Source organism: Carcharhinus amblyrhynchos, chromosome 17 (genome assembly GCF_965287045.1).
Source record: "Carcharhinus amblyrhynchos chromosome 17, sCarAmb.v2.hapA, whole genome shotgun sequence".
Taxonomy (NCBI): Eukaryota; Metazoa; Chordata; class Chondrichthyes; order Carcharhiniformes; family Carcharhinidae; genus Carcharhinus; species Carcharhinus amblyrhynchos.
In genome coordinates, this window is record NC_137340.1 from 45,368,029 (window position 1) to 45,392,018 (window position 23,990).

General features: G+C 42.4%; 1 protein-coding gene across 1 annotated transcript in view; it reads right to left on the reverse strand.

Moving 5' to 3' along the window:
• The window catches only part of cfap58 (cilia and flagella associated protein 58), a 208,674-nt gene that overhangs the window by 76,606 nt on the left and 108,078 nt on the right, over positions 1 to 23,990 (reverse strand). Inside the window, exons 14-17 of the mRNA XM_080206048.1 lie at positions 18,324 to 18,435; positions 15,901 to 16,005; positions 11,187 to 11,306; positions 383 to 516 (exon numbers count right to left, since the gene is read on the reverse strand). Coding sequence (XP_080062174.1) covers positions 383 to 516; positions 11,187 to 11,306; positions 15,901 to 16,005; positions 18,324 to 18,435 — 471 coding nt within the window. The remainder of the gene's footprint in view (positions 1 to 382; positions 517 to 11,186; positions 11,307 to 15,900; positions 16,006 to 18,323; positions 18,436 to 23,990) is intronic.

The following is a 23,990-nucleotide window of genomic DNA, read 5'->3' on the forward strand; positions in this document are numbered from 1 at the left end:
ACAGCTGACTACCCCAATCCTCACCACCCCCATCCCCCTCCCCTCCTTTCCCATCTGCAGAAAGAACAAAGTAATGAGATTGGACAATACAAGCTTTCTCCTGTCCCTCAAAGGTTAACGATCAGAAAGAATGATCAGTCAGTTAAATGAAACCACATATCTGATAGCCATAAATGCAATGCTAGCTATGTAATGTATATAGCATGAGGATTACGATGGGTCAAGAATAAAACATCCTATCTTGTTTATCAATAAACTAGGACTCCTTAACCTTAGAACTTGGCATAAAAGGAGCATGGCATTCCCTAAGAGTTAATAGATCTTTCTGAGGAAATGCAACGTTGGCAAGTGGTTCACATTTGCATTGATTAATATTTCATACTTAGCCAGCTGTTCCTTGCGTTTCTGATTGTGGTACTTCTTTTTTATATTCTGCAGCTCCTGGGCTAGACGGTCAATCTCGTACTTGTACTCCTGACTCTGTGATTCGAACATGTTCAACTCTGAAGTCAAAGCCTTTCAAAATAAAAATGAACAACAGATCATGACATTAGCACATAATTAACTTCTTGCTCCATTTCTTGAAGCCGCTATCAATTGTTATGGAAGGTTTTGTCAAGCCTATCCGAAAATAAACCTTTGCGACAAACTACTTGCATCTGACTACTCAATGTGAGATATCATATTATTCAGCAAATAACCTATGACAATGAGAAGGTGAAAACATTGTGGAATGCATTAAGAGCTTCAACACGCGAGGTTGAAAGTGACTAAAACATCAGAATGGCAAAGATATGTGACTGTCAATATCAGTTTGAACTAATTAGTTTAGAAATCAGCTATGCAGTATAATAGTACAAGGGATGGCTAATAAGTTTCCATCACCAAATCTGGGCTTTCATAGTTTGCCTATATCATGCAAAATATCACTGTGAATCAGTAGATGGGTCTTTGCAGACTAGCAGTATTGAGGACTGAATTTTCAAAGTGCAAGTATATTTCTAGCTCCAAAGGCAAGGAGTCGTTTAAGATTATAATTACAGTTTAAATTCTGTGCACACCATCCCTGACTGAACTATCCAGAAGGACTCCTTAGTCTGCACCTTAGAAAGTGTCCAAGAATCAGATGCTTTTACCTTTTCTGATGTGAAGGTTGTCTTTGTTTTTCCCCGAGTCACACATGAACGCAAGTTCATTATTTTGGCTTAACAGAAAAAGGTATCACAACGAAAACTGTGGGTGCCATGGTGGCACAGTGGTTAGCGCTGCTGCCTCACAGTGCCAGGGACCTGGGTTTGATTCCCGGTTTGAGTCACTATCTGTATGGAGTCTGCACGTTCTCTCTGTGTCTGCATGGGTTTCCTCCGGGTGCTCTGATTTCCTCCCACAGCCAAAGATGGTTAGGTGGATTGGCCATGTTAAATTGCCCAGCTAGGGTAAATGCATGGGGTTATGGGGATACAGCCTGGGTGGGATTGTAGTCAGTGTAGACTCGATGGGCTGAATGGCACTGTAGGAATCCTATAATTCTAATTCTATAATTCAAAACAGAGAATGCTGGAAAATCTCAGCAGATCTGACAGCATCTGTAAGGAGTTAAAAGAGCTTTGACAAGGAGTCATCTGGACTCGAAACGTCAGCTCTTTTTGCTCCTTACAGATGCTGCCAGGCCCGCTGCGATTTTCCAGCATTTTCTCTTTTGGTTTCAGATTCCAGCATCCGCAGTAATGTGCTTGTACCAAAGGTTTCGCAACAGTATTTTCTCAGCCTCACAGAGAATCACTTGGCGGATTGAGTATCCCAGGTGCAAGTTTCCACTTCAGAAGGCGAAGAGAGAGGAACTGTTTCATTTCCTGAAATTATATTTTAGGAGAGCATCAATTCCGGGTTGCTGATTGCCGGAAGGGGGGAATCAGACATTTGTTCAGAACCTATTTTGATCTTTGTACTGAGAAGAAGAAAAAAATGCCATTCCCCCTGACTGCAAGCAGTTTTTGTGCCTATGCAATGAAAAAGTGGCTCCACAGACTTCAAGCTTGGCAAAAATGTAATTCTACTCTGAATTACTGTAAATGCAATACAGGTGTTGAGGGTATGAGAGGTTAGTGAGCAGAGGATGCTGAGAAAGATTTATCGAGAAACAGCTGCAAAACAGGCAGCAATTGGCTATTGTATCACTGCAAACCCCACACAGGTGCTTCAAGTACAATACTTTATGTAAGAAATTTGAGACAGTCAGCTGGATAAATCCCAGTGACAGATTATACAATGTACACAAATGCACTCATTTCTAGAGCACTAGGATTTCAATAGCATTATCTACAGGTCCAATGAGGCAGAAATAAAGAGTACATCACTCCCCTGGTGGAGATTGCCATATAAAAACAAATGCCACACATCAATTATTTCTGCCTTAACAGGTGCTGGTGTCACACGGAGTATCAGCCCCCACATGCGTGAATGCCATCTTGTTAAAACTCAAGATGGGAAGAAAAGGTACCCTGTTGATCCACGTTCAAGGAGGACTCCAGCCTGGATGTCAAAATTTAACTAAATAAAGCTCAACAATGGCGTCAATAACAGAGAGGAAGCGGGAAGGTCTGGCAGCATTCCAACTTTCTCTGTTTTAGTTTCAGATTCCTGCATCTGCAGTATTTTACTACTACAGTAGTGTCAATGAGTCTGACAAGTCCTCTACAGGTTTAGTTTCATCTCTGACTGATTGCTAAACGATGTGCTCATTTTACACCGCCAGTGAAAGCTACCAATAAATCTGTCTCAACCAAAATTCTACGCTTAAGATAGTCATAGAATGATGTGCCAATCATTTATCCGTGCCTCCTGTTGGTGGTGCAGTGACCATAAGATACTTACACATTATTAGACAGCTTGTGAGCATATTTCAATCCAGACTGACGCACATAGCTAACCGCTGTGGGTAAAATGTGTACATTGTATTCCTTATGAAGCAATTTTTAGTCTGCAAGAGGACTTGCCAACATTTCACTGATCAGTACTGCTTCCTTCAGTTCCAATCTGCAACACAAAATAGCCTTAAAGTCCTCCCCGCCTCCTCACCCCGACACTTGATTTTAAATAAGTTTATTTAAACCAACAGTGTCGATTAAAGCATCAAAAGAACTGGGTGGCAGGAGTTACTGACACTGGCTGGATTTTGAAGGAACGCAACTGTGTTGTGCGGAAAAGATCATCTCATTCCAGCCCGTGAAAATTAACTGGAAAGACAAATGCTGTGACTAATGCTCTTCAAAGATTACTGTAAGCATGGGTAATCCACTGACGTACAGGCTAGGCATGATCTAATTGAATGGTGGAAAAAGCTCAAGGGGCTGAATGGCCCACTCTTGTCCCTCTACCTCCAATGTCCTAGATTTTAACAGAGTGTAAACATCTATTTGGAATAGCTTCGCGCCGCTATTGAAATAGCAGTTAATCTGCCTGTCTTTCGAATGTGTTAATCATTTGCTAATATTTAAAAAGAAAATCCTAAATCCAAAGCAATGGAAGGTGAGTCACATTTCTAGAACAGAAGGGAAAGCAGTAGGGTGTAATTTCTAGTGCAGGGCCACATCCAAAATGTAAACCTAGCTTTTCTCTTTCAGATGGCAGACAATTTCCTCCATACTTACATTGTTTTGGCAATTTTTGGTTTTTCTTTTCATCCCTAATAGTATAATTCCATCTTTGGTTCACTTATTTCTCAGCCATACAGCTTCAAACTTCAAGTGTCTCTTGCGACTCGTAGATCAACCCTTGAAGCAACAATTATTAATGATGGAAACTTCAGCGTCTGAATATAGGATTCAGATATTACATTTAACAGTTCAATGAGAGCAGCAGTGTGTATATCTACAAGATGTACTGCAGCAATTCACCGAAGACCCTTAGACAGGACCTTCCAACCCACAATCACTTCCATTTAGAAGGACTAGGGCAGCAGTGTAATGATTTCAATCAGGTCATTGAGGTTGGCCTATTGGAATATGAACTCCCTGATTAAGGAGTCAATTGATGGGCCAATCAGGAGGGTCTTTTCCTTGTATTTAATCAGGGGGTGTCAGTTCCTCTGGCACTCCCGAAGGTAGGCTGCTGACTGCGAGCACTCTGCGTACTGCTGTTGGAATTGTAAATGAAGGGATTTTGGTGAAGGGACTTCTGCTTCCGATGACTTATTATAAGCAGATACATGGGAACACCACCACCTGCAAGTTCCCCTCCAAGCCACTCACCATCGTGACTTGGAAATACATCACCGTTCCTTCACAGTCGCTGGGTCAAAATCCTAGTATCCCCTCACTAACAACAATGTGGGTCAACCCACAACATGTGGAATGCAGCAATTCTAGAAGGCAGCTCACCACCACCTCCTCAAGGTCAACTGGAGATGGGCAATTAATGCTGGCCTAGCCAGCAATGTCCATGTCCTACGAATGAATAAAAAAGAGCAGAATTTCTGCACCAAAGATCAGAATTCAATCCAATAAAAGTGGATTCCAGGATGTTCTGAGGTCCACAAATTCTACCTTATAATACTAAAAACTCAATTTTATTTAGGCACAGGTTAAGAGGTGGAAAGTAATGCGTCTTGTAAAATAGTAGAATGAATCTTTTCTTTCAATGAGAACTCCACTTGTGTTTTAGTAATCCTTCATCAATGTCAGCAGAAAGTGAATGAGCTGCTTCTTTGGATTCTTAATGTTATCTGGTGTGATCACAGGCTTTATCACACTTGGAAAAGATGTCCTGTACAGATTGAAGGTCAAGTAAAGCCCCTTTGCCATTCTCATAATGCCCATACACAAATCACTCCTCATCATTTGTTTATACAATGCGGCCCTGTTATAATGCAATGATTGGGGTCCATAAAATGTTATCGCAAAGAAAGTGGGGTCGTGCTAAATCAGGGTCCAAGAAAATCAATGTTCAAATTGATTAAGTGGAAATGGAGGAGAACAAAAGCATCTTTCACAGTAGTTGTGATTTGTGACAGAATCACTGATTCTAAGCAGAAGCTCTATCTCTCTATTCTTGTATTCATTTACTGCAGAATAGATACAGTGCTGCCCCATTATAAGAGAGAGCAAACAAAAAGGGTCCAATGATTCATCGCGCTATATCCGAATTTGCGCTAAATTGGGGTGCGTAAAATCGGGGTTTTACTGTACTAGCTTTTTTAAGTCAACTTTATTCATTAGTCACAAGTAAGGCTTATATTAACATGGTAATGAAGTTACTGTGGAATCCCCCAGTCACCCACACTCCGGTGCCTGCTCGGGTACACTAAGGGAGAATTAAGCATGACCAATGCACCTAACCAGCACGTCTTTCCAACTGTGGGAAGAACCCAGAGGAAATCCATGCAAACACAGGGAGAATGTGCAGATTCCCCACAGACAGTGACCCAAGCAAGGAATCGAATCCAGTTTCCTGGTGGCAGTGGTAACCACTGTGCCACCATGTCACCCCTGTTCCAATATCTAGGAGGACACACACACACACACACACACACACACACACACACACACACACACACACAGGAAAAGTAACAGATAAAATAATTTGCCCTCCAATTAATAGTGGCACAATTGTCAGTTGAGACAGGATGGAATGAAAGGTCAACAACACAGTAGGCAGCTTTTTTCATTATTTTACCAATAAATCAAAGCTAGTAGAGTAGGAAGAATAGTGCAGAGACAGTGGGCCAAAGCATCAGATTCACAATGATAGAGGTTAGCGCTCCTCTCACCATTCCACTTCCTGACAGGCTCATCCTTCAATGTGTATGCACTAATTTACTCTCCCTGGTCGAAGAATGAAAATTATGCTCATGAATCATGCGCTTTCTATACTGCGGGACTGGATTCCAAATACATCGATACTAGATACACTGAGCACAAAATATCCCCTGAAGAATGGGATACGGTAGCATAGTGATTATGCTATTGGACTCATTATCCAGAAGCATAATAGTCCAGAGGCAAGGTATCAAGTCCCATCTGAAGAATTTAAATTCAATTAACTAAGTGAATCTTGAATAGAAAAGTGAGCACAAGTAATGGTGACCACGGATTATCATAAACATCCATCCGGTTCACTGCTGTCCTTTAGGGAAGGAAATCTGGTCCCCTTACTCAGTCTGATCTATATGTGACTCCAGATCCACAACTGTCCTCTAAAATGGCTTAACAAACCACTCAGTTGCAAACCCCAGCACCTTATCAAGGGCGACAGGGGATGGGAAATAAATGTTGCCCTTACCAGTAACTCTCACATAGAAACATACAGTGCAGAAGAGGCCCTTCGGCCCATCGAGTCCACACCGACATGTTAGAAACACCTGAACTCCAACCTAATCCCATCTGCCAGCAAGCCCTGAATGTTATGATGTTTCAAGTGCTCATCCAGGTACTTTTTAAAGAATATGAGGCAACCTGTCTCCACCAGCCTCCCAAGCAGTGCATTCCAGACCATCACCCCCTCTGGGTAAAAAAGGTTTTCCTCACATCCCCTCTAAATCTCCTGCCCCTCAGCTTGAATCTATGTCCATTCATGACCGACCCTTCAACTAACAGGATTAGTTGCTCCTTATCCACCCTGTCCATATCATTCATAATCTTGTACCCTTCGATCTATAGGGCATTGGTGAGGCCGCAGCTGGAGTACTGTGTGCAGTTTTGGGCGCCGCACCTGCGCAAGGATATTTTGGCCCTGGAGGGAGTGCAGAGGAGGTTTACTAGGCTGATACCGGAGTTGAGGGGATTGAGCTATGAGGAGAGGCTGAATAAACTAGGCTTGTACTCGTTAGAGTTTAGAAGAATGAGGGGAGATCTCATTGAGACGTATAAGATGATGAATGGGATGGATAGGATAGAGGTGGAGAGACTCTTCCCGCTCAAAAAAGACAGTAGGACTAGGGGGCACAGCCTCAAGATAAAGGGGAGGTGGTTTAGAACGGAGTTGAGGAGGAACTTCTTCACTCAAAGGGTGGTGAATCTCTGGAATTCTCTGCCCGTTGAAGTGGTGGAGGCTGCCTCGCTAAATATTTTTAAGAAGCGGGTTGATGGGTTTTTGATAAGAGAAGGGATTAAGGGTTATGGGGAGAGGGCGGGAAAGTGGAACTGAGCCACGACAGATCAGCCATGATCTTATTGAATGGCGGGGCAGGCTCGAAGGGCTAGATGGCCTACTCCTGCTCCTATTTCTTATGTTCTTATGTTCTTATGATCAGGTCGTCCCTCAGTCTTTTCTGCTCCAACGAAAGCCTAAGCCTTTCCAACCTCTCTTCATAATTTAAATGTTCCATCCCAAGCAGCATCCTGGTAAATCTCCTGAGCATCCCCTCCAATGCAATCACAACCTTCCGATAATCTGGCGACCAGAGCTGCACACAGTACTCTAGTTGTGGCCCCACCAAAGTTCTATACAACTCCAACATGACTTTCCTGCTTGTGTAATCTATGTCTTGACTGATTAAGGCAAGTGTCCCAAATACCTTTTTCACCACCGTGCTAACATGCGCTTCCACTTTCAGAGATCTCATGAATGAATCAAAACAGTATTTTGAGTGGCTATAAATTGTGAAATCTTCATTATAACTCAGTTTTGTAAAGTCAATGTGCAATATGCCACTCAGACTGATGGATAATAGGAAGATCATATACTAAGTCCAGGTTTGCTATCCTTGACCAATGTGTTGGGTAGGACAGAGATTGACCCTTGCCAGAAAGTGTGTGGACATCAAATAAGGTCATGCTCATTCTTCAGTGTGCAAACTAATCCTGCAATCAGACAACTGCTTGGCCCTCACTGTCTTGGTACAGACATAAAGAATGTCACTTGGCCAAAACACTGAAGATTTGGTGGCAGTGGAACTACACTGTAGCATGAATTAGAACATTCATCAGAGATGAGGGGCAGAAGGAACAAAGCTAAACAGTAACACAATCCTGTCACAGGCCAAACCAATGTAATGACCAGTTTCACAGCAGTTGGGAGTAGAGCAGCTGGAGAGCCAGTTATGTGCTCATCCAATAAGTCAGGAAGCAGTTAATTACTAGTGGTAACATGCTAAGGACTAGGCTGTCAGCTTTCCTGGTGGTCTGGATAGCTCCCAGAATAGGAAATTATTTTTTTGGCCATGGCTATGAACAACCAGGGAGACAACAGGGAAGTAGAGTTGTTGGACAGCAGCTGCACACCAGTAAAGAGAGGTACAGCTTTGACAAACAAGTACATAGGCCAATGAACACAAAGTGAGGGTGGGCTTTGCTGTCAGGTTGGCCTGCACTGGACCCTCTGTGTGCATTTAAGGCAATAAAGTTGCCAAAGTAATTCCTAGTTTAGCTGTAACTGTAGTCATTTTAGGTTTATCCCAACCAGTTCTCCTTTTTAACTTCTCCCCATTCCCCCCAACCCCAAAACTTTCACTGCATCAATTCCTAAGCCTGTATAGTCTGTGTGTGAAGCACCAGATCATTCTGGGAATTGAATTGTTGGAAACCACTGCTGGAATTTTATCCCCTCTGAATGCATTTTTCCCTTGGCAATTACACTGGCATGGAATGGGCAATGGTATTTAAATTCTCAACCTTCTGTTTCCTGTGATAGAGTTGCCAAACACCCTGGACACCATAGGAGTCTCCGCATCCAGGGCATTTTTGAAGTGTGATATCAAATTTTGTACGAAAATATGTTCAACTCAGGTTCCAGTTTACACAAGTACAGTAGAGGCAATATTTCAAGAGTCTCATCCTGCCCCATAATCTGCAATGAATGCGGCAAGTTTAAGACATCACACCTGCAAAAAGTTCATTTTCCCCTCCCCATTTGCACTGGCTGTTCCCTCCTCTCTGTCAAGGTTGTATTCCCTTCCATTTGCAGGCAAACAAATAAGACAGCTTGAAAGCTCTAGAACGAAGGGCACAAGTCATATTTTCACCATCACCCATATGGCTGCAGCCAAATACATCGAGGAAAACATCTTAGCTCGCTTGTGATAACAGGAATGTATGTTTGAGGCGATGCCAGGACTTCTGAAAGAGCCCCATGAGAATGAGGATCATGCTAGCACAGAAGCTAATATTTATTCTCAGTGTATTCCTAATTATTATATAATGAGCAGCAGAGACAGATGTGGCACAGATTTATTTATGTAGCTGAGACGTGCAAGCCACACACATTTATTTATTTATGTACCTACAGCCTCTACAGAGTACAAGTTTGTTTATTTCACTGTAGTTGTCTATACTGCTTGGACGGTTTTTTTTGGAATTCAACTATTAGGCAAGGAGAACATATTTATGGATACAATTTTTAAAAAATTATCAGAAGGCATGAGAGATACATTGCTATTTTAGTAATTTGTCACTGAGATTTTAAGAAGTGATTGCCTATTTTTGAGAGTCTTTGTCATTGTTCACGGAGAACTGCATTACCCAACCCCATGGCCCCCAACCAGAGAATGCAACATGGGCAAACTGCCCCCATGTCACACTGCCGAAAGCTCTTTAAGGAACAGTGACCTTTACATATATTGGGTAGCACAGTGGTTAGCACTGCTGCTTCACAGCGCCAGGGACCTGGCTTGGGTCACTGTCTGTATGGAGTTTGCAAGTTCTTCCCGTGTCTGAGCTCCAGTTTCCTTCCACATTCTGAAAGACGTGCTGGTTAGGTGCATTGACCGGAACAGACACTGGACTGTGGCAACTAGGGAAATTCCACAGTAACTTCATTGCAGTGTTAATGTCAGCCTTACTTGTGACTAATAAATAAACTTTTAAAAACTTTATATGCTTGCCCAGCAATCGATGGTGGCCTACTGCAATTTTGTGTGGAGGACTGGATAGTAAAGAAGGTTTATGGGGTGCTTACTTTCGTCAGTCGTGGCATAGCGTATAAGAGCAAGGATGTTATGGAGCTGTACAAAAGGTTGGTTAGGTCACAGCAGGAGTACTGCATGCAGTTCTGGTCACCTCAATATAAGGAAGGACGCGATTGCATTGGAACGGGTACAGAGGAGATTTACCAGGTTGCTGCCTGAGATGTAGCATTTGAGCTACAAGGAAAGGCTGGATAGGCCTGGATTGTTTTGTCTAGAGCAGAGAAAACTGACATGATTGAGGTGTATAAGATTATGAGGGTATGGGCCGGGTGAATAGGAAGAAACTGTTCCGCCGGGGTTGAGGTGTCAATCACAAGGTGCATAATAAGGGGCAGGAGATTCAGAGGGGATTTGCAAAGAGGTTTTTTCACTCAGGAGGTGGTGGGAGTCTGGAATGCACTGTCTGGGAAGGTAGTGGAGACCAGAAATCTCACAACCTTTAAAATATATTTGGGTGAACACTTGACACATCATAACATTCAAGAACAAAAACTGAAAATGCTGGAAAAATCTCAGCAGGTCTGACAGCATCTGTGGAGAGAGAATACAGCCATCGTTTTGAGTCTGGGTGTCATTTCGTCTAGACTTGAAATGTTGGCTCTATTCTCTCTCCACAGATGTTGTCAGACCTGCTGAGATATTCCAGCATTTTCTGTTTTTGTTTCTGATTCCGGTATCCACAGTATTTTGCCTATAACATTGAAGGATGGTGGATCAAGTGCTGGAAAATGGGATTAGCACAACTATAGTGGTACTTATTGTCAGTGCAGACTCGATGGGACAAAGGGCCTTTTCTGCACTGCACAACTCTATGACTAGGCTGAAGTTCCCTCACACATTGACATTGTCAATATTAAACAAACACATGTATATTTTTTAAAAAATGGCCTTATCATTAGGCACCAACAATGGTTCAGCTTTAGTTCCACGTTCTTCTTTTAACCATTCTTATCTGACTGGTGAAACATTGAATCAAAAATCCCTTGCCATTTTACAGTAAGGCTGCCTGGCCACAACATTAAACCAAATTACTAATTTAGTCACATCCCCATCATGTCAGCGAGACATGGTGCTACAAGTATAAATATTCCCCGTGACTGAATCTTGAAATACATTGTTTTCTGCGCTGCAAATGAGGCAGTGACTGTGGGGAGTACAAGGAAGTCATTCCCAGCTGAGAAAAATTATGTAAAACAAGGCGCCACTGAATTAAAAGAAAAATGGACTCAGTGGTTTGTGTCTCCACAGGAGTGCTGGGGAAAAGGTAAAATGTCCGTGTACTCACCTTCAGTTGCTTAGTCTTATCTCGGAGCGTCCTCTGATACATCATTAGCTGTTCAGCTGCTTCTGGTCCTGGCTGTCGTGCTAAAATGTGTTTCAACTCCACGTAGAGCTTCTCTTTCTCCTGGAGAACAAATCCAATATCAGACTGGTGCACTAGGCTAAATGAAGTAATCTTACAATTTATTTTGTTACATGAGTATGAAATATAATTATGCCTTGTTTGAAAAGGATCAGGGTAAAATGGGTGCCATCGGGTCACCAATCCAAACATGACTAGTTTATGCATGGGTGGATTCAATAATTTAATCCGCAGTTGACTTTAAGTGACTTTCTATTGCTACTCATATAGCCCTTGAATGGTGATTTTCTCTCTTGTTTCTCCCTTAATTTCTGAAACAAATTTCTTGTTTTATGCTGTCCTGAATAATTTGTCACTACAAATATGCTCTTCTTGGAACAAAACCCCAGCGAGGGCTAGAAGCCTGAAAGGGACAGATTACTTTGACAAACTTGTTTTAGCCTTAACCACTTCTCCTTTTCTAAATTGTATCTGCTAGTTGCAGAGAAATTAATGTTTATCAGCAATTTCCAGTCTGAATTGATCACAAAAAAATGTCTTTTTAACCAGTCCTTCTCGTCCACTGGCGGGAGGCGGGCTAATATTGGTTATCTACTGCCACCTGCTGTTAATGGATTATTTTGTGAATGGTAAGGACAAGTTTCGACGTTTGGCAGAAATTAATTGGTACGGCACAAAAACCAAAACCAACTGTCGAGTCTCCTCAAGGTGAGAGGGAGCCCTGCTCTGAACAATAGTGCACAGCAATTTCATGATAAAGGCTAGGCTTCCCTCACTTAATACAAATTCACGTAGCCCCAGAAAGGAAATCTGGAACCTCAATATCAATGCTTTATTGACCTGCAGCAAAAAAGAACAGACTGGGACCAGATACCCACTCTGCACCTGGCATGGTTTTACTTTCCAATGAAATGAATGGAGGGTAAAAATCAGGCAAGATGCGATATATATGCTTCCAACTTGAATCCATAACTTTCCCGCAGGGTGGTTATATTAAAATGGAGATCTGAAAATGTGAACAGAAAATGATGCCAAACCATGGTAGATCAATTCTTGATTTGTAAAGAGATTAACATTTGCACTGGGGCCATTAATCTGGCTTGTTGAGCATTTCCAGCATTTCCTGTTTTTGTTACATTAGAAACACAGATACCCGTCTCCATAGCATCTGGAGAAGGCACATTTTCTACAGCCACGGAGAGGGAAATAAGGATTGCCAAGCATCAGGGCAACGACCGGATCATGTTAATGAACTGGCCCACTAAATCTCAGTATACTTTGATTGGACAGCTGGAGCGTAGTTCCAGGAGAGAGATGCAGAACTAGCGCTACAGTTTGATTAAACAGCGAGAAACTCATTACAATAGAGAATATGTAATCCTCTGCAATCAACAGCTAGTGACTTGATAACAGAAGCCATGGGAAACTACATTACAGGTATTTTGTGAATGATTATTTTGTTATTTCCAGATTCCTGGGCAAGCCTTTCCTTTTCTTTTTGATTTTTTTTTGCACTTGTCAAGTTGAGCAATGTTAGCATTAAGAAATAGAACACATTCTATTTTGGGATTGCACTATCAGCACAAAGTGCACTCAACTCAACTATATCATGAGTAAGGCAAAGGAGAACACATTCTACTTCAATCAATGACATGCCGAGCCCCAAACTCTGGACCAGATTTTCCCAGCTCTGATGAGACAGAAGCTGAGGTGGGACAATAGGAAAAATGGAATGGGGAGACTTGGGAACTCTGCCTCCGTTTCCAGTCTTTGACATTTCCTAGAGGGAGGGGATGGAGCGTGCTTCAGGACAGGCCTGTTATGAATAATGGGAACTTAAAATTGTTATATGTTTATTCAGACTTTAGCAGCCATCAGGAGTCAGATCAGTTCAATGGAGGTGAGGTCAATCCCAAGCTTAGGTGAGAAGATGGGGGTGGCATGGTGGCACAGTGGTTCGCACTGTTGCCTCACAGTGCCAGGGACCCGGGTTCGATTCCCAGCTTGGATCACTGCCTGTGTGGAGTTTGCATGTTCTCCCAAATCTGCGTGGGTTTCCTCCGGATGCTCCAACAGTCCAAAATGTGGCTGGTTAGGTGCATTGACCCGAACAAGCGCCGGAATGTGGCAACTAGGGGAATTCCACAGTAACTTCATTGTAGTGTTAATGCAAGCCTTACCTGTGACTAATAAATAAGCTTTACTTTTACTTAGTTTGAAGTGGCACTGAAAGGTGTGAGAGTGGTCGCAGCTTCCTAGCCCATTATATAAAAATTTATTGATTTTGAAGAACACATCACCAGCCTACCGTGACCCAGGTTCCAGGGCTCCCTTAATGTGGAAAGTTTTAACTTTGCTGACTTTTGCTCAAGAATATTTATGGGCAGCATGGTGGCACAGTGGTTAGCACTGCTGCCTCACAGTGCCAGGGACCGGGTTCAAATCCATCCTCCGGTCAAGGTCTGTGTGGAGTTTGTACATTCTCCCCGTGTCTGCGTGTGTTTCCTCCGGGTGCTCCGGGTCCTCCCAACTCCAAAGATGTGCGGGTTAGATTGATTGGCCTTGCTAAATTATGGCTCATAGTCTTATGGACACTAGAGTCAGGGGGATTAACTGGGTTTAATGGGTGGGGTTATAAGAACATAAGAAATAGGAGCAGGAGTAGGCCATCTAGCCCTTCGAGCCTGCCCCGCCATTCAATAAGACCATGGCTGATCTGAAGTGGCTCAGTTCCACTTTCCCGCTTTCTCCCCATAACCCTTAATTCCCTTGCCTACCAAAAACCTATCTACCCGTGTCTTAAATAAATTTAGCGAGGTAGCCTCCACCACATCAACGGGCAGAGAATTCCAGAGATTCACCACCCTTTGAGTGAAGAAGTTCCTCCTCAACTCCGTTCTAAATTGCACCCCCCCCCCTTATCTTGAGGCTGTGCCCTCTAGTCCTGCTGTCCTTTCTGAGCAGGAAGACTCCACCCTATCCATCCCCTTCATTATCTTATACGTCTCTATAAGATCCCCCCTCATCCTTCTAAACTCCGAGTACAAACCCAGTCTATTCAGCCTCTCTTCATTGTCCAACCCCCTCAACTCCGGTATCACCCTAGTGAACCTCCTCTGCACTCCCTCCAAGGCCAAAATATCCTTGCGCAAGTGCGGCGACCAAAACTGCACACAGTACTCCAGCTGCGGCCTCACCAGTGCCCTGTACAGTTGCAGCAAGACCTCCCTGCTTTTATATTCAATCCCCCTCGCTATAAAGGCCAGCATCCCATTTGCCTTCCTGATCATCTGCTGCACCTGCAGGCTGGGTTTTTGCGACTCATGCACAAGGACCCCCAGGTCCCTCTGCACCGTAGCATGCTGCAGCTTTTTGCCTTTTAAATTGTAATCTCTCCTACTATTATTCCTGCCAAAGTGGATAACCTCACACTTGCTAACATTGTACTCCATCTGCCAGGGCCTCGCCCACTCGCTCAACCTATCTAGATCCCTCTGCAGACTTTCCACACCCTCCGCACAATTTGCTTTTCCACTTATCTTTGTGTCATCAGCAAATTTCGACACCCTACACCCTACACTTATGTTATGGGCATAGGACCTGTGTAAGATTGTGGTCAATACAGACCTGATGGGCCGAATGGCCTCCTTCTGCACTGTAGGGATTTTATGAATCTATGAATATTGGCTGGAATTCTCTGGCTGTTCATGGCCACAGGATCTTCTGGTTCTGCCAACTGCTATGGGTTTCCCAGAGGCATGGAGTGCAGTCAATTAGAAATCCCATTGATAGCAGCGGGGCCAGAAGATACCACTGCCAGCAAATGGGAGCTGCCTCCCACCACGGGAAAGATTCTGTGGAGAAGCCAGAAAATCCAGCCCCCTCCCCGCCAACCCACCTGCCCCCCTGCCTCCCAGCCTCCCACCAGTAATGCAGCAAGAGCAGTCACAGCAATGGCTGCATAAACAAGTCACAACATGACCCACTTTTTGACTGAGTTACCTCTTTTCCCAAAGGTCTGGCCGACTCAATGGACAGAAGACCAGCCCCTTAAACCCCCTCCCACCCCTCCTCCCACTCCCCCCACCCAACTAGGCCAATAAAGCCGCCACTCCCTGTTTCATCTGTTTTGATCCAGAATCATTTCCCACTCCCAACAAGAAAATCGAATTTCCACTGCACTAGTTTGTGGTTTCCCAGACAGATTGTTAATTTAGTGGCACGTTAGGATTAGTTGTTTTAACATGGGCAATTGACCATTGATTTGATAATATCCCTTAAGGACTTCCCAGAGCAAAGAGATTTTCGTCAGTCTAGGCTGAATTCATTCCCACATCCCAGAGGTAAAAGGATGAGAATTTAACAACTATATCATTTGTTTTTCCTCTGTAAACAGTGATACACGAAGGAATGGCAAGGTTAATCCAGACATTTGTGAGCCAGCTGTGTTCCATTAGAGTTGGCTGTGTTATGTTTGACATATTCCACGCTCTTGCACTGATTATGTTGAATACATGAAAAGTTGAATCGCTGATGGGCCACATCAAGCTTTCAATTCTCGCTGCTCTCAACAAACAACAAACATATTCTTTCAGCTCTTTTGGAATGGACTTTCATCTGCTTCATTAGTGTGCACCTGTAAAAGCAGCTCCTTCTCCACCACCTCCTCAGTCTTTGAGATCAGACGCTTCTGTAATGTCTGAACCTTCAGAATCAGCTCATATCTGCTTGGATCACTCGCCTGTGACAAATAAGTAAAAAAAGACATACAAGCACTGTTAAGAGTTATCCGCCTCAATTATAGCTATGTGTTCAAAGCTTAGTCAAAGACATCTTCATTATAGTCTGGCAAATACTGTGAGCAATGTCAATCCCTTTCCCTGCATAATCGATCCCAGCTATGAGCCATGCTTGACTTTCTTTCCATTAATATAAATGGCAGAAAAATCAGGTGGTCTTCTCTAAGGCCTGGATTCTTTCTCACCAATTTTTCCCCCGTACTCCACTTGGACACCTAATACTTCAGACAAAGGAACCCACTCCATGAACTTGAAAACCTTAGAGGCCATCGTTTCTGTCCTACTTATTGGCCTGGAGACTTCCCGTAATCCATCCCTTAATTGGAACCCATCACAGACTTGATGGAGTTTGCATCTGTCCTCAAAAGATCCATCAGCTTTAATCAGTTTTCCTATTTTATGGAGAATGACACAGAGGAGGCTAATTGACCTGATTTAGCCTGTGCAGATGTGTTTAAGTTTACAAGTGTTGCCTTTTCTTGTTGGGGCCTGTGCATGGCAGTGCTCTAAAAACACTTGCAGGCGTGTCTGGCCACCATCTGGCCTGAAGCTTCTTCCAGTAATGTCTAAGCACTGGAACCAACAGCGCCTGCTGTTGCAACTTCACAAACATCAGGGAAGATTATAGATCCGGTGTTAACCCCATAATCTCCAGTCCAGGAGAGGCACAGTGGCACAGTGGTTAACACTGCTGTCTCACAGCGCCAGGGATTTGGATTCAACTCTGGCCTGGGGTCACCATCTGTGTGGAGCTTGTACGTTCTCCCCGTGTCTCTGTGGGTTTCCTCAGGGTGCTCCAGTTTCATCCCACACTCCAAAGATGTGCAGGTTAGGTTGATTGGCTATGCTAAATTGACCCTAGTAGCAGAGTAAATATATGGGGTTACTGAAATAGGGCCTGGATGGGACTGTAGTCAGTGCAGATTTAATGGGTTGAATGGCCTCCTTCTGCACTGTAGGGATTCTATGATTCTTCTGTGATTCTACATAGATTCACACTGACAAATGAAAAGGCAAAACTGGAGCCTGACAGCACCCAATCCTGGTAAACTGCAGTAAGGCAGAACAAATTCCCAAACAGCTTTCTGCTTCCATCCATCCAAGACCTACGCATAAATCAGTAAGTAAAAGCCTTAGCTATTATTTCACTTTAAATTGTTCTTTCCTTCAAATATCTAAATTAATTTGTTTAAGTGGTGATGTTCCAAATTATAAGCAAAGGTCTAGCTCCAAAATTCAAAAGGGAAGTGTCACAGACTGCCCGAAGGCTCCTTGCATTTATATCCCTCTTGCAATTGACACAGTGAAACTAATTTTAGTCTCTGCAATGCTCCAGAAAAAGCTGCAGGCTGGACATAAAGCAGATTAAAAATAGTTTCAATTATGCACATCCTGCCCATTTACACTAGTGTTTGGGCAGGTGGTTTTGTCTCCTTCTTCAAATAGGTCACATCGGCATCATAACGCCATCACAATTTCTTCCATGATGCCTGAACATGGCTGCTTAGGGTTGGTAGATGTTAACTAGTGCACAGAATTAAGTTTAAGGAGTTTCACTTGAAGGGTCCTTCAGCACATTTAAGGTCAGTTTGCCTTCAATATTCTCGCAGTGCTTCTGAGGTCAACAAACTCCATTCAGCTACAGAGTAGAATTCTCTCCACTTGACCTTATTGCATTAATCTAATGCTTAGAATGGCAGCTCCACATGCATTATAAACCACCCTCTTTTGTCACATGATAGCAGAATAATAATTGCCAACAAAATTGATGTTCCGTGTCTTCACAGTCACTACTCTTGCCTAAAAGACAGGAAATAGTTGCAGGGCATTTCTATATTATCTAATGCTCATTTTCAGTGACATAAATATTACTGGGAAAGTATTTTGCATGTGATATACTCATTACAGTCATTATTAGTGTCAAGAAGAAACATTAAGATATGAGCAACTTACCAGGCTCATGCCAGTACTGGTAAATTCTATTGAATTTTTAATAGTTTATTCCTATAAATCACATCCCAATGCATTCTCATGGTTGAAGCAGATTATATAATGGGAAAATTTATATTTTACTCATGAGGATTATCTACACAATATAAGATTAATATAATACTGTGTGAACTTTGAGACTGGATTAAATAGAACGTGTTTCAGATATAAGCAGGTATAGGGAGAGAAGGGGGGGGGTACCTTGTTGATCACCAGAATGTGTTTGAAATATTAATGAATGCAAAAGTGCAAGAAGTAAAATTAAAATCACCTCAAGTTTTCGCCATCTGTGAACATTCAATGGATTTTCCAACTCCTCCTCAAGGGCCCTACACCTTGTCCGTTCCTTCAGCAGTTCTTTCTCTACGTGATAAATCTCGCGTCTGTAAGACAAATACAAAGCACATCACACTCTTTGCCTTGCTTTTACAAACTTGGGCTTGAATTCAGTCTCACCTCATAAAAAACATCTTATTGCTTTGGTAGGGCCACTAACTCCTTACCAATGGACCCTACTCTATCGGAAATTAGAGGGAATTTTACTTGTCGATGCAAATCTGGCTGTAGCGGAACCATGGAGCTAAATTTTCCCAGATGGATTCATGATCCTACTGACAGCCTAGTTCTGGGATGGGAATTTGAAAATGACAAGACATCGGGTTTGTTCTTCCCGAAGCCAATGAAGAAGCTGCCTCCTGCAGCCCATCCAATTAGCATCCATGGCCAACATCACAGTGTGGGCACAGACATTAGCGGGGACACCAGTCTCCACAAGATGGCTTCAATGGCATGCCTTCTGCTTAGGGAGATTTGAGCACTGCAATTTAATGCTGGCAATTTAATCAAAGATCGCCCATGGTTTGCAGATTGGACCTCCTGCTGTGAAGCCATTCTTTACTCAAATTCCGGGCCACTGACACACGCTGTCAGGGAAATTGCAATCTCATTAAGGTGATGCTGCTGAGATGTTACCTTGCTGGGGAAAGTGAGCAGAGGTGGAAATATGTCTTAGACATGTCTCAGACAGACACAACCTACCAACCTCTAAATTAAACCTTCCCGATGGACTGGGATAAGACATTCCTTTGTTTTCGCTTGGTGCCTCAATTTGCTACCAATTCTTGGAGCTTCAGGTTCCGTCCAATAAATATACTGAGTTTGATTTAGTATGTCTGCACGGGGCCATTGTACTGCAGAGATGTGATGTAGATCATCAAGTCCAGGACCTGAAGACAGAATTACTCAGCATATGTGCAGCGATTTACATGTCAAAAGTTGCTTGCACAATGTTTACACTTAGAATAAATTATCTCCATATTAAATATAACAACCATGAAGTTTGCTTTCTTGACATCCAGACCAAGACCCATTGCAGTTCAAAAGAACCTCAATAGCTCATTTCAACAAATACTTCTATAAATCAGTTATTCACAACATATCTAACTTCTATTCCCGTTTCATCTATGCAAACATGGTAAATTTCCTCATGTAAGTAATCCAGTTAAAGTCAACAAATTGCTATACAAGGACAGTGAATATTTCAATATAATTTACATAAGGATTTAATCTCCATGTAATTTTTGCAAGGGCAGAAAGCATTCATTTATACTGCTACATATTTCCATATAATTGATGTAGAGATAGCATATTGCTGACAATTTTTTTTAAATTCAGGGATAAGGGACTTTAGTTATATGGATAGATTGAAGAAGTGGGCTGTTCTCCTTGAAGAAAACGTCTTAGGGAGATTTCATAGTATTCTTCAGAATCATGAGGGATCTGGACAGAGTAGAGAGAATCTGTTCCAGTGGCAGAGGGTTAAGAACCAGAGGACACAGATTTAAAGTCTTTGACTTATGAACCAATGGAGACATGAGGGAAAGCTTTTTAACGGAACAAGTGATTATGATTTAGACCATAGGGCATGAGGGTCTGGTAGAGGCAGTTTCGACTGTGACTTACAAAAGGGAATTGGATAAACCCAAAGAGAAAGTATTGCAGGCCTCTGGGGAGAGGCAGGTGGTAAATATTGTTCCATTAGAAGCTAGCACAGCACAATGAACCGAATGGCCTCCTCTGTGCTGTATCTATTCTATAATTTCATGCATTCTCCTTGGCTAAAAACATTTGTTTTCAGATGAGGGCAGACTCTCTGAATGGCGTTTTCAAAATGTATTCTTTCATGGGATGTGGGTGTTGCTGGCTAGGCCAGTATTTGTTGCCCATCCCTAATTGCTTGGTAGAACATTTCAGAGGGTAGTTCAGAGTCAACCACATTGATATGGGCCTGGACTCACTTGTAAACAAGTAGATTTTCTCTCCTGGGCATTACAAAACCAGATGGTTTTTTTTAAACGACAGTTAACAACAGTTTCACTGTCACTATTATTAAGACTACTTTTTAATTCCAGGTTTTTTTTATTTTGATTTGATTTATTGTCACATAAGTTCATAAGATACAGGAGCAGAATAAGGCCATTCGGCCCATCGAGTCTGCTCTGCCATTCAATTGTGGCTGATATACTCCTCATGCCCATTTTCCTGCCTTCTGCCCACATGTATTACTACATTGTGAAAATGTTATTAGTTGAACTCAAATTCTATCAGCTTCCATGGGATGTGAACCCATGTCCCCAGAGCATTAGCCTGGCTCTCTGGAATACTAATCCAGTGACATTCGCATTACACCATCATCCCCCTATCTCAAATGCAATTACACCTTCCTTGCATAAGGAGATCAAGACTGTACATAGTCCTCCAGATGTGATTTAATAATGGTTCTGTACAACTGTAATAACACTTCCCAACTTTCATATTCAATTCCTTTTGAAATAATTATCAACAATTCTATTTGCCTTCCTGATGACTTGCTGCCCCTGTGTTTTTGTGATTCTTGTACCAGGGCACCAAGATTTGCAACATAAAGTTCTGTAATCTCTCTATTTCTGCTTTTCTGCTCTTCCTGCCAAAAACTGGATGAGTTCACATTTTTTCCATATTATACTTCATCTGTGAAATTTCTGACCATTCACTTAACCTATCTAAACCTTTTGTAGACTCATTGGGTGGAATTTTCCCATCCCGCCTGCCATGGGGATCATAGTGGACTGGGCCGGATCATGCAAAGCTCCACTGACCTCAGGCAGACGTTTCTGGTCTTGGATGAGCGTAGCTGAAAGACTCCACCTTATGTTGTTTTGATAACTTACTTTCTTACCTATTTTTATGTCATCAGTAGATTTAGCTAACATACATTCAATCCCTTCATTCAAGTATTTGATGTGCACTGTAGATAGTTGAGGCCCCGGCACAGATTCATGTGGCACTCCACTAGTTACAGCTCGCTAAACCTGAAATGATCCATTCATCCTATTCTCTGCTGACTGTCAGCTAACAATTCTTCTATCCATGTTAATATCTTACCTTCCTACACCATAGCTCATATTTTCTGCAGTAACTTTGATTTAGCATCTTATCATAATTTAGGAATCTAAGTACATCACATCTATAGGTTCCCCTTTATCTGCCTTGCTTATTACTTCCTCAAAGAACTCTAATAAGTCATCAAACATAATTTCCCTTTCATAAAACTGTGTTGAATCATTATGATATTCTAAATAACCTGCAAATGCCTCCTTAATAATGGATTCCAGCATTTTCCCTTTGCCAGATGTTATGCTAACTGGTCTATATTGTCCTATTTTCTGTATCCATCTTTAGAGATGTTAGTTTTGCTTGACTTTCACTCATACCACTTGCATACTGTGCTACTCTCACTAATTTTTAGCTTGGGTCCCTCTCTTTTGAGTCAAAGGGACATGACATGGGTTCAAGCCTCTAAGCACTCAATCTAAGATAGTATTTCAATACAATACTGAGGCACTGCCATAGAAAAACTTGCAGCTGTTTATTGTCTTTCACAACCCATGGACATCTCAAAATGCTTTACAGTCAATGAATTTATTTTGAACCACTGTTGTAATATACAGTAAGTTGTAATATACAGTAAGAAGTCTCACAACACCAGGTTAAAGTCCAACAGGTTTATTTGGTACCATGAGCTTTTGGAGCGCTGCCCCTTCATCAGGTGGAGTGGAGAATTGGATTCACAAACACATCGATATGCCATGTTTATGAACACAACTCTTCACTCACCTGATGAAGGACAGCGCTCCGAAAGTTTGTGATGAATGGGATGGATAGGATAGAGGTGGAGAGACTCTTCCCGCTCAGAAAGGACAGTAGGACTAGGGGGCACAACCTCAAGATAAAGGGGGGGCAGTTTACAAACAAAGAACAAACAAAGAACAACCCAGCACGGGAAACAGGCCCTTCGGCCCAACAAGCCCGCGCCGCCGCATCACCCTACACCTATTCTACCCTGCGTATCTACAAATAGAACAGAGTTGAGGAGGAACTTCTTCACTCAAAGGGTGGTGAATCTCTGGAATTCTCTGCCCGTTGAGGTGGTGGAGGCTGCCTCACTAAATATTTTTAAGACGCGGGTTGATGGGTTTTTGATAAGCGAGGGGAATAAGGGTTATGGGGAGAGGGCGGGAATGTGGAACTGAGCCACGACAGATCAGCCATGATCTTATTGAATGGCGGGGCAGGCTCGAAGGGCTAGATGGTCTACACCTGCTCCTATTTATGTTCTTATGTTCTTATGATACCAAATAAACCTATTAAATTTTAACCTGGTGCTGTGATATTTCTTACTGTGCCCACCCCAGTCCAATGCCATCATCCCCACATCATGTTGTAATATTGGAAACATGGCAGTCAATTTTATGCAAAGATCTGTGTCTGGCACTAAGTGGCCCTGAAGAGGGATGTATGTCTATGGGGATATTGTTTAAATTGGAACTATAGAGATGGATAGCTGTTAAGAATTATACTTTGTCACATTTAAGTATTTTAATTAGCAAAGTTATGATTCTTTTTGTTAAATTCTAACAGTATTGTTGAATAAAGTTTGTTTTAATAAAAGCTTCCTAGTGGGTCAATTGAATCATACCTGAAGCAAAATATCTTCTGCTTACCCTAATGCAAAAATCAAAAAAAAGGTGGGGTTTATGCAAACTTCATTGTATCTTAAAGTTTCTGATCTGGTCCCTAACACCACCACTGTTGCTATTCAGCAATTTAGTGCCAATTTTTCTGATATTTCAATTTAATTCTCATTTTGCTGAATATTGCTCAGTATATTTTATGACTTTTAACATGAAATATGTGTCAAACAAATCTCAATGCTATTATTATTTTGGAATTGCTGGGTTGTTTTATTTGCCACATGCAGATGGAGGTGCAGATGCATCAACTAGGCTCCTGCTATAGACACGGCATGCTAAAATGGATTTTCAATAAGTATCCAGAATTTGTACCAATTACTGAATTCGTAGTTTTAATTCAACTAAAAAGACAAGGGCAGCAGGTACATGGAACACCACCACCTTAAAGTTCCCCTTCAACTCATACACCATCTTGACTTGGAAGTAAATCACTGCTCCTTCAGCATCATTGAGTCAAAGCCCTGGAACTCACTCTCTAATGGAATTACGAGAGTGCCTTCAGACATGAACGGCAGCTGTTCAAGAAGGTGGCTCACCACCATATTTCCAAGGACAATTGAGAAGGGCAGTGAGGCAGTAACCAGTCTGCCATAGCAAGTGTACAGCAGCACTTCAGAGGCAACACAGCACCTTGGCCAAAAGGCTTTGATGTACTAACCTCAAAGTCTCTTGTGAACTGAGGATCACATTATGCATGCCACTTGTTATCAATCAGGTTGCAGATCAATGTGATTTCCCACTTCAAGATTTGAAGACCTGATGGGGTGCTGGCGAGCAGCTGTTTTAATGAGCATTCATGAGATACAAGTGAATGACATTCACACCACCAGCCAACAGGAAGACCAATCCGCCATTAAGGCAGCATG